The 12402-nt window shown below is 40.3% G+C and overlaps 1 protein-coding gene across 1 annotated transcript in view; it reads left to right on the forward strand.

Annotated features, from left to right (window-relative positions):
- Positions 1 to 12402, forward strand: part of LOC127104718 (uncharacterized) — a 39945-nt gene that overhangs the window by 9844 nt on the left and 17699 nt on the right. The window contains exons 4-5 of the mRNA XM_051041884.1: positions 4697 to 6058; positions 11645 to 11650. Coding sequence (XP_050897841.1) covers positions 4697 to 6058; positions 11645 to 11650 — 1368 coding nt within the window. The remainder of the gene's footprint in view (positions 1 to 4696; positions 6059 to 11644; positions 11651 to 12402) is intronic.

Consider the following 12402-nt stretch of genomic DNA (forward strand, 5'->3'; position numbering starts at 1 on the left):
AATGGACTCCCACATACGAAGGGCCATTTGTAGTCAAGAAGGTATTTTCTGGTGGAGCCACGATGCTTGCTACAATGGATGCCGAAGATTTCCCGCGTAACACGGACATAGTTAAAAAATACTATGCATAAGAGAGACCCGCTAGGTCGACATATCTAGGCAAAAGTAAGGGCATCCCGGCGAACCAAAAGGGTTCGGGCAAAAATTAGGGATAAACATATAAAAATGTACACCCGGCAAGTCGAAAACCTGAAAAGGCGGCTTGGGCAAAAAAGGGTATCCTGGTGGACTGAAAACCTGAAAAGGCGGTCCAGGCAAAAATTAGGGATTAAAACGTATGACTATGTCCCATTCTCGATCAGCTTCACCAAAGTCAAAGGGACTGAGCAAGCCAATCACTTCCATCCGACAACAAGGGATGAGATGCTTGAAGACATAATAGCAGTAGCAGAATTTAAATCAATAGGACTTTTTTTCCCATAGCTGTTTTTCTTTGCTTTCTTGACAATCTCCTCTTACTAGGATTTCTGTCTCCTTGTATTAAAATCGCCTGTTTATAGGTCCTCTTTCAAAATCAATACAATTTCATTTCCAAAAAGATACTTTTGTTTTACCTACTCTGTTTTGTTTGCATAAACGCCCATTGATTTAATTCGAATTAATATATGCATTTGAATATGATTATGTTTACCAAAAATACATGCATAAAATAGAAATAGCAATTACTAAAAGACTTTAGGATCAAGGATAATGTCTAACCATGCTTTCCAACAAATCCGGTTGCAAATCCTGTTCCCTAGCAAAACCAGTCGTTCCCAGAAGAAATTGGCACTACTAGACAGACTGGTCATCTTTGTTATCCCCAGTCAGGCTCTGTTGAATATCTCTACCATCAGACAGAAATCAAATATCCCTAGCTAAGAAAGGGTCATCAATACAAATATCTCCAACCCGAATATTGGGATTTATTTTCCCATGGCAAAAAATTTCAGACACATAATTCATTCATGCATCATTTCACAACATATACATGCATGCAATGTTCGCATTTATTTTCAAGAGCATAAAACATCTCATGCATCATGACATGGCATGAGGCTAACTCTTTTTTCAGGTTAATTATCCTCCTGATACAGTCAAATAAAGATTCATTCAGACGGATATCTTTATCGATTACATTCAAGATTCAGATACATCTTTCAGATATAATCTATATGAATATTCATTCGGATAAGCATTCTGATATCCCCCTAATGATGGCATCTTTAAGCCCATCCCATACATTTATTGCAAATACAACATATACAAATATTATCAAATATAGCCTAACGTACGGCTCATTCTGACTCAGCCTAACGTATGGTTCCTTCAACTGTTCCAATACGGTCTAGCGTACGACCCATTTGGATATTCATCCCCTCAGATACTGCCTAGCATACGGTACATTCTGAAATATAGTCTAGCGTATGACTACCCCTTTTATCATCAGATACAGCCTAACGGACGGCTCATTCTGCTACTCAGATACGATCTAGCGTACGATCCATTCTGATATTTATTTCTACAGATACAGCCTAACGGACGGCTCATTCTGCTACTCAGATACTACCTAGCGTACGGTACATTCTGAAGTGTAGTCTAGCGTACGACTACTTCTTATCTCAGATACAGCCTAACGGACGACTCATTCTGCTACTCAGATACGATCTAGCGTACGATCCATTCTGATCTTTATTTCTCTAGATACAACCTAACGGACGACTCATTCTGCTACTCAGATACGATCTAGCGTACGATCCATTCTGATCTTTATTTCTCCAGATACAGCCTAACGGACAGCTCATGCTGCTACTCAGATACGATCTAGCGTACGATCCATTCTGACCTTCATTATCTCAGATACAGCCTAACGGATGGCTCATTCTGCTACTTAGATATGATCTAGCGTACGATCCATTCTGATCTTTATTTCTCCAAATACAGCCTAACGGATGGCTCATTCTGCTACTCAGATACGATCTAGCGTACGATCCATTCTGACCTTTATTTCTCCAGATACAGCCTAACGGGCGGCTCGTTCTGCTACTCAGATACGATCTAGCGTACGATCCATTCTGATCTTTATTTCTCCAAATACAGCCTAACGGACGGCTCATTCTGCTACTCAGATACGATCTAGCGTATGATCCATTCTTATCTTTCATCCTCAGTGAAGTCGCCAGCCTAATGGACGACTTATTCTGCAACTCAGATACGGTCCAGCGTTTGACCCATTCTGACCCTTGCCTCATCAGGTTCAGCTCACCCTAATATCACCTAATGGATGATTCATTATACGGTTTAGAGTACGACTCGGTGTGACACCCATGTCTTCAGAAATGGTCTAATATACGACGCCCTCTGAAGCTCTCATCATCAAACTCTCTGGATGGCGTCTTTAAGTCCATCTCCATCAAGACTATCTTTTAATTAACAAGTGCAAATTTTCCAGGCATTCTAAGTGTTCAATAATCTTCCACCTCCCGATCACGAATGGCGTACATACCATTCTAAATCTCGGTTTAAGAATATCTTACAGGGGCAACTGTCATACCCCAAAATTTGCCCGTTATTTTTATGATACTTTCAACAGGTTCCAATGAGGTATATTCATTTTTCAAAGCATTAATCTCAAAGGAACAAAGATCCAGCGCACAGGTCACCAAATCCAGAAGATGACCTGAACTGTCATGCTCGCTAGGCGAGCAAACCCTTCGCTAGGCCAAGCCCACGCTTCATCCTTCGCTCCAGCGGACCTTGTTGGTTTAGCTACTGGAATGCTCGCTACCTACTCGCTAGATGCTCGCCTAGAGAGTAAGTACTAGCTGTGCTTTTATCCAAGTCTGGGAGTATTCACTGGAACACTTACTGAGTGTTCGCCTAGCGAACCCTTCACTAGCTCACTCGCCTAGCGAAGCTTGCGGATATACAAAAATTCTGGGCCTAAATTGCCTTCAGTCTGAGCCCACCAAGACACAAAAAATCAGCTATAAATTCCAAGACCTCATTTGAAAAAGAGGACAGAGGAGAAAACCCTGGAGACAACCCTGAATAACGGAGAAAACCCTAGAAGCTAATTCAAAGCAGCCTCCATATACGCGGAAGGGAACTCATCTGCAAAAAGGTTACCTCCACCAACTCTATCAGGCCTAAACCCTAAGGTGCAATTCAGTTTCATTCAATCAGGTTTGCCCTATTCCCACTACTCTATGCTCCAATTTGAAATTTCTAAATGTATGAAGCATTGTGGTTGAATTTGGAAGGGTAGGTATTGTTAGGTTCTGCCTGTAGGTTTAGATGTGCATGAATGTGTAAAACCATACCTTGAATGTTTAACCACGTAATTTCTGTAATGGATGCCATAGGGTTTGGGGTTTCCGAAATCGTACCAGTATCAAAGAAGAACCCAGAACCCGCAACCGTTCACTAGCACCTCGCTAAGCGAACATGTAGCGAGGGTTCGCCAGGCCTTCGCTAGGCGAGGCAGTAGCGAACATGACAGTAGTTGATTTTTTTTCTGTTTTCATTCTGATCTGTTTGGGATTTGTTTGACATGTTTTCTATTGCATTTTCATGCTATTTGCCTGACACTATTATTGCTATGATTCTTTTGTTTGGTGCAACTCTTGATTGCACCCCATCCCGTTATTCTAACATGTTTGCTGAGTTTTTGTAAGGGCTCACATGACCCTTGAAGAGATGCTCGGTATTCCACTTTATTTGTGGGATACCATTGTGGAGATTTATTCTGATTACTTGGCCAATTACATTGCCTTCGAATATATGATCTTGGCCCTCTCTATGTTGCCTTACGATATTACGGTCATGTCCCGCGAATGTGGGGATACCCTTAGCAAAGACCCTTTCGATTAATCATCATCATCCCTAAACAGATAAGTCATAGTCCCTTCGATCAAAAAGTCAATGTCCCTACGAGATAAACCTTGTCCCTCGAATGTCGCCTTCGAATATATGACTTTGTCCCTCGATGACCCTTCGTTGTAGCCTACGATTAAATGATGATCGTCCCTTCGAATGCTAAGGTATCCTTACAAATGTTGTCTTCAATTACCAATCGACGAACCCACGATGTCCCTTTACATCCAAAGAATAAGACTACTTACTTCTCAATAGTAAGGACAGTTTTACCCTCCTAAGGATAGGAAATACCTATAAAGACCTTGGTTAGGTATAACTCTTAAATGCTTGCTCACAGCTTAAAATACTTTTCACACCTCACACTTTTCAAAACATCTTTTAGAAAATCACCACTTGGTATACATTCGCACCAGAATCATCGCCGAGTTATATTTTTCTAAACATCTTTCAAAATCAAATGAGATAAACACTTTGTATACATTCGTACAAGAATCATTACAAAGTTAAACTCTCTTTTCAAAATATTTTCTAAACACACCACATTTCTCAAACACTTTCTCAAACAAGGAAAACATAAGTGAGTTAAGCAATTAAGAGCCCATGGATAACCATGGATACAAAGGGTGCTAACACCTTCCCTTTGTATAATGTACCTCCCAAACTCAAAATCTAATCAAGGTCTTTCCTGTTCTTTTCCGCCTTTCCTTATTGGATAAAAGAAAAGTCGGTGGCGACTCTTGCTATCCGCAACATTGCTTTTCAAAGCAAAAACACAAAGTCAGTTCACCGTATCACATCAGCCAAACACATAAGCCTAGATTTGAGACTCAGCACGATGCGCTTTGTGCAATAGGATATATCACTGCAGATTATTTGTCTAGAGCACTTATGCCAGAAAATTTTCTCCGGAAAACACTTAGATGCCTAGTTGATGTGGTTAATTCTGAAACTTCTGCTCTTGCTGCTGTTGCAATGCAAGCATTAGGTCATATTGGATTGCGTATTTCTTTACCTCCACTTGAGGATTCTAATTCAGATGGAATTCTCATACTTCTGTATGATAAATTGAGTAATTTTCTCTTGAGTGATGATGGTAAAGCAATACAGAAGATCGTCATATCCATTGGGCATATATGTGTAAAGGAATCATCATCCTTTCATATAGATATGGCCTTAAATTTGATTTTCAGTCTTTGCCGATCTAAGGCCGAGGATGTTCTGTTTGCTGTTGGGGAGGCACTTTCTTTTTTGTGGGGTAGTGTTCCTGTCAGTGCTGACACAATCCTAAGAACTAACTTCACTTCACTATCGACTGCTTCAAATTTTCTGATGGGAGATTTAAACTCTGCTGAGTCAAAGCAGATCCCAAATGGACAAAGTGAACATAGTGAAAGATACCATGCTTCTGCAAGAGATGCAATTACGAAAAAGCTTTTTCATGAGCTTTTGTATAGTAGCAGGAAAGAAGAGCGATGTGCTGGAACTGTCTGGCTAGTATCACTTACAAAGTACTGCGGCAGTCATCCTACTATTCAGAAAATGCTTCCAGAAATTCAGGAGGCTTTCCCTCACCTTCTTGGTGAACAAAATGAACTCACACAAGAGTTGGCTTCTCAAGGCATGAGTATTGTGTATGACCTTGGTGATGAATCTATGAAACAAACTTTGGTGAATGAACTTGTGAATACGTTGACTGGGTCAGGCAAATGGAAAAGAGCAATCAAGCTTGTTGAAGATTCTGAAGTATTTCAAGATGGATCTCTTGGTGAAACTGCTAGTGGAGGTAAACTGAACACTTACAAGGAGTTATGTAGCTTAGCAAATGAGATGGGACAGCCAGACTTGATTTATAAGTTTATGGATTTAGCAAATCATCAAGCTTCTTTGAATTCTAAGAGAGCAGCTGCTTCTGGCTTCTCAAAAATAGCAAAGCAAGCAGGGGATGCTCTTAAGCCACATTTACAATCTTTGGTTCCAAGGCTTGTACGCTACCAGTATGATCCTGATAAAAATGTACAGGATGCAATGGTACACATATGGAAGTCACTAGTGGCTGATTCGAAGAAAACCATTGATGAACACTTAGATCTCATTATTGATGATTTACTAGTTCAATGTGGATCTCGACTTTGGCGGTCACGTGTGTAACACCTCAAAATTTGCCCTCCTCTCTTGGGACTAGCATAACATATTACATATCATTTTTAGGTCATTAGGCATTGCATATTGCATATCATGTGGTTACATTGTGCAAGTTATCCTCCTAAGTCTTGGTCAGAAGATAAGAGGTGGAGATGCAAGCCTAGGGTTTTATTGACTGATCATTAGCCATATGAGGATTGGGCTATAAATTAGGGTTTTTGATTTCTCAAGGAGATGGAGCTTGGTCTTGGTTGCAATGATACATCATCATCATCATGGTCTTGATATCATCCAAGGGTTTCAGAAGATTGATCAAGATACCTTGAGATTAGGGTTTTGACCATTGGTCAACCCTAATCAGTTGTATTGGGCCAATCAGGGCATAGCAAGGAGAGGGGGTCTATGATGGATATGAGGATCATTTCATGTGGTTTTATTGAGCATATTGAGGCTAGGGTTTCATCCTTGAGCCATTTCATTAGAGGATTGGGGCTTAATTGGATCAGTGCATTGCCAAATTCATCTATCAGTTGGAAAAGTCAACTATGGTCAACTGTTCTTGATTTTATGGATTTGGAGGTGGAATTGAGTTGGATACACTTCATTCATGTTGAAACAAGTGTTATTTGACATTTCAAAGCTCAAGAAGGGAGAAAATCAAGTCAGACAAAAAATTGCCAAAAATAGAAAGTGACTTGTAATGGAAGTTTCCAAAAATGGAAAGTTTTTGACCACAAAATTACATGTCCAAGGAAGCTTCAAATGAAAATTTGTTCAACATGAAAGTTGTATATCTTGGTCTCACCTTTCCAAAAAGTCCAAGAACTTGAAATTCCCATGTATGGTTGGCAAGTTATGGTCCATTCAATTTCAAAAATGACCCATAATCAAAGTGGCATAACTTTCACATGGAGTGTCCAAATTGAGTGATCTTTTTATGTGCAAACTCCATTTGACATGTACTTTCATGGTGCATAATTGAAATTCACCAAAAGTGGTCAATGCAAAAGGTCAATTTTCAAGTGTACAATTAAAAAGTCAAGGGCAAAATGGTCCAAGTTGAGAAATAATTGGAATTTTGGCATGGGAGTTTTTGCAACACATCACATATGCCAATTAGAGATGGTTTGAATTGTCATAAGTGTTCAAGGTTCAATATTTGGCCAGGCTATTTTGAAACTTCACTTGAAAATGCATTTTTTGGCATAACATATGGAAAATGAGAAATACAATGCCAATTGCTATGAAACCAAAGCCAACACATCACAAATGATAATTGGAAGATGTCTGAGCTGTCATACAGCTGTCATGAGGCCTAGGGTGAAATGTCATTTTTGCCCTTTCACTCAAAATTGGCATTACACTAATCAAATTCATTTTTGTTAATTGGAGATTAAGAGGTGATTAAGAGATAGTATATATCATTAATTGTAACTGAAATGATGATCACAATTGCAATTCTCAAGAAATCTAACTGATTTTCCCTCCAAAAGTGCAAAAACTCAAGAATCTTCATCAAGCTTCTTTTGATCCAATCTTCATCAATTCTCAATCATTTTTCGAAATTCTTTTTGATTCATCTTCCTTACATCTTCCTCTCCAACTGTTTTGGTGATTTGGTGCAAGAAACCTTCGGAATCTCCACTGCTCAAAGTAAGGTCAACAATGGTGATTGGAAAATTCTTGCAATTGGAGTAACTTTGAGCTAAAGCACGCATTGCATTCATCTTCCTCAACCTTGATCTCAATCTGTTTTGGACAATTGGAGCAAGAAACCTCAAATTCGAGCACTGCCATCTCCAAGGTACCAAAACTCGAATCTCACCATTTCTTGAATTGTGATATGCTTTTGGTAGTTTATTCATCATAGATCATCATGCTGTGCTTAGTTTTTAAAATGATTGAGTGTAGAAAGAGAAATCATGATTTTAAGTTTGATGTTCATTTCTTTTTTGGTTCGATCTGTGATGTGTGTTGAGAATTAAGAGAAATCATTAGCATATCTTGAATGTACATGTTAAGACGATTCCAACGGTTATAGATTTGTGAGTTTTGGTGAGGAAATGAGCGAAACCGATTTTGGAAGGAGAGGTACATGAACACGCGATGAAGGTGACGAAATTCTGAAAAATGCTGCGTTTGATCCACTGAATTGCAAGGCCAATTTCAAAATCATGTTTCCCACCAAAAACCGTCCACTCACGCGCTGACACGGCATTAAGTGGCTGCTGTGTCGTTTTGGCCTTGGAAGTGATATTTACGAGACTGCCATTGGACTTAATTAAAACATTTTAATTCATTTTAATCCTTAAATAATTATTCCATAATATTAACAAAACTTTAAAAAATCATAAAAAATTCATTTCTAATCCAAAATTAGTGAGGCTTTTTTTGATAGATCCCAAATTTTGTCTAGAATTTTATAGGCATGATACCATAAGTTGTGCATGGAGAAATTTTGACCTTGCCTATTGATCTTTGACTTGTGTGCATATTTTACATGTTTCACCATATCCTTCATGAAATGCTCATGCTTCCAAAGAAATGAATGAAAATTTTAGTGCTTATTCTGGACATGTTGATGGTGATTTCCATGTAGAGTTTGTGAATTTTGGATACTTGGTTGATTAGATATGAATTTTTGGATTAAGGTGTGACAATTTGTGTCACACCAAGCTAGGTCAACTTTCTGATTTTATTTAAAATGCTTAGGGATGTTGGTTTGAGCTGAAATTTTGTGTGGATGATCATTGATATGTCAAGATAACATGTAAATTTTGCTGGAATTTTTGATGTCATTTTCTAATTGATTGATAATTTTCTTCTCTGTATGCTCATTTTGCAACATTGTGTGATACATGTTTGTATATCTTTTGTGAAATTCTCATATGGTTGTGGATGAAGATGAAATTTGGTGGGAGCATTGTAGACACATTATAGGACATCATGGTTTTGATCCCATTCATTTATAATATGTTGTCACTGTTTTATGAATTATTGAAGTGGATGCTTGCTTGAATGTCTTGGTTTGGCTTGAATAATTGTGTCTGGATTTCTTGATTTTCATTGACCTACTTTCTTTTGTCCAATTGAGCTGAAAATTGACATGCTATACATTGAATATGTCCTGTTTTGGTGTGAATTTTTGTGGAATTAATTGAGTGGTTTTGGTATGCTTTTGAGTGAAATAGTTCTGTTTGGTCTTTTGGTGTTGCAAATTGCATGATTGATGTTAAATTGTGCATGAAATGATAATGGTGAATGGTATGAGCATGGGACCAATTGCATTTGCTTTTGAATTGTTTTAATATGATTTTGGATGAGTTGCACTTGTTGTTTAGAATTTTTTATCCCTTTTGGACCCTAGGCTTGGCCTAGTGGTCTTGTTTCTCACATTTGGTTTGGATTTTCAGGATGAAATGCACAATGCTTAAGGAGATTGCTTCAAGGCAATTTGAATTGAGTTTGGTTGATGATTGAGAACTAATTTGACTTTGTTTTGTAGGTTGTGATGCTTGAGCTTGAGCTTATAGCTTGCACTTGTGTGCATTAACTTGTGTTGTCTGTATAGATTGACTTTTGCTGTTTATTGTTGGTTTGTCTGAGTACTGATGATACTTGATTGATTTCAGGTACATTTAGTCGCTTACAGTTCTTTAAGAACTTGCTTGCTGCTGCTTGGTTTTTAAACCAGTTGAGGTAGGACTTCTATTCTCCATGTAGTCTGGAAGACCTGGCCTGTTACTTGGCCAGGCAACTGTCTGAAGTCCTCCTTAAGAGGCGATGTTTGTGGTTGTTTACATTTGTGCCAAGCAGGTAAAGACCTCTATGAGGCAATTGGTGGATCAAAGGGATATGCAATCTATCCCCCACTATTCTGTTGAGTCGTTCCCCTGCTCACACGGCTGTGTGTTGATGCATTGGGACGCAAACCCAAGATTTTGTGTTGTTGCACAATCGAGTCAGAGTCTTTGAGCGTAGACGGGTCCCTCCATTCTGGACCCACGCTCCTTTGTCTGAGCTCTCCCTGGTCAGGGATAAGAGCTGTGAAGTCTAATCTTCACTCACCTTTCATCTGCTTCACCTTAGCCCCGCAATGGCAAGGTTAAGAGCGAATACTACCCATGTACAGATGACTTGCCTCGGCAGTCAAACCCATTGTTTGATCCTCACTTGACTGGTTATAGTGTGTGCTTTGTGAATATTTGTTTGCTCTGTTTGCTTGTATGCTTGTATGCTTGCTTTCTTCCTGGATAGGATTAGCTTGCAGTTGCGCAAGTAGGTAGAAACCTCGACGTAGGGTAATGATGCATGACAACACTAGGCTCGAGTACAGCTCCCTGGTAGTGTGTCTTCCCTTGGTTTCTGGCTAGATTTTCTTTCCCTTGAGGGGGAACTACATCGCCCTGATCCTCGTTCCAGACGAGGTATGTAGGCAGGAGACCGTGCGAGGTCTCTCCGGGCACTTTTTTTCTTTTTTGTGTGTGTTTACCTGTTATCTTCTTGTGTGTCAGGATATGGACGTAAGCCCAGCGATTGGCTGTACGTATCCTGATTGTGTTTGTTTGGTTCGGAAGCTGACGTAATTCCATCGAGTGGTTGTCGGGTTCCAGGTTTGCCTGTGGGTGTGTGTGTCTTGTTTGGCGTGCGTAAGCCGAACTACGGCAGCTCTGATTCTCGTTCCAGACGAGATACGTAGGCATAGGATGCGATGTCCTATCGAGCTCTTTTCCTCTTAACCCCACCTGTGTTGTCTTCGGTGTGTGTGTGTGTGATGTTTTAGCAACCTTTTCTTTTCTTAGAACGTGGATCCCGTCGAGTACGACGGACGTGAGGGGTGCTAATACCTTCCCCTTGCGTAACTGACTCCCTTACCCTTTCTCTTTGGTCGCGAGACCATGCTTTTTCCAGGTTTCTCTGAGCGTTTCCTTTCCCTATCTTGGGATAAATAACGCGCAGTGGCGGCTCTATTTGTTTTTTTTGTTTCAGCCCGCCGGTTGTTTTTCGCGGATGCGACAGCTGGCGACTCTGCTGGGGAAACAACGATGTTGACCTGTGCTGGTCCTTCTTCCCTAAGCGAGTCTCTCCTAGCGTTCTAGGATTAGTTTAGGTTGCTTGTGTTGTGTTATTTATTGCATTTATTATTCTAACCAGTGTATATATTTGCATAAATATTTGCATGCATCATACTATCATGTTGCCGTCCTCTGTGCAGGTGGTTCCTCTGTTTGGGGGTGGGTGTTCTGAGTGGGGCTAAAACCCAGGCCCGAGTATACACCTAGGATTAGTGTGGTCTCATGTTGCCTCTTTCATGTTAAGTCAACATGTGCCTGGCAGCATGATGTACCACAAGCCGGACGAGGTTCATTTGATAGTGCTTGCCTCTGTGGGTATTCCACTTTGGTTGAGTTACTTCATCTGAACTGTTGACTCTGGTGACCGATCATTTCCCGGATCTTTGGTTTAGACGATCTTAAGGGAGCTACAATGGCACACCCGAAAGGGCAAACCCATTGAGTATCTCTGCCCGATTGTCGAGACTATTATCCGCCTTAGGATGACCTGATTAGAATTTACTTGTGAGGGGAGGGTGATTCTTACAGATGTATGTTCAGATGGTGATTTTTTGTTCCGAGGATCAGAGTCATATTTATAAGTCGGATTTATGGTCGTTTCTTTCTGAGACGCCGGAGTGCTGTCCGTGGTATTTATCAGTGGGGATCCGTTTATTTTAGGATTCCCCGGGCCGATTCAGATGATTATGGGTATCCGTTCAGAGATGGTTTGATGATGATGATGATGTATCTGTCTTCCGTTTATTTCGGAACCCGTGGGTTGGATTGGTGGTTACTTGTTCTCTCAGATGGTTATGATCAGTTCAGGAACCAGGGCTGTGACTCAGAGTAACAGATGATTAGATGGCTTGTAGGATGGCAACGCATTGCATTCATTCATCAGCATCATTACATCTTGCATTAATTGCATCTAACACATGTTTACCCATATGCAGGGACATTTTTGATCGAGACCCTAGTTGAGAGACTTCCTGTTCAGATATGAGGACCGGTCTGAAAGACAACATTGCCTACAGTTTCTTCGACCCTGAGATTGGTGTGCTGAAGGAGATGATAGCATTGATTACTCCCGACCATGTGGGGATGTTCAGAGAGTCATACGGTAGTATCCTGAAGATGGTTTTCAGACTCACTGACAGTGACAGGAGCGCCATTCATACACTTCTCCAATTTTATGACCCGGGGCTGAGATGCTTCGTGTTTCTGGACTATTTGTTGGGACCTCTGATGGAGGATTATGCTAGCATCCTGGGTGTTCAGATCCGTG

The sequence above is a fragment of the Lathyrus oleraceus genome, chromosome 7 (assembly GCF_024323335.1).
Source record: "Lathyrus oleraceus cultivar Zhongwan6 chromosome 7, CAAS_Psat_ZW6_1.0, whole genome shotgun sequence".
Lineage (NCBI taxonomy): Eukaryota > Viridiplantae > Streptophyta > Magnoliopsida > Fabales > Fabaceae > Lathyrus > Lathyrus oleraceus.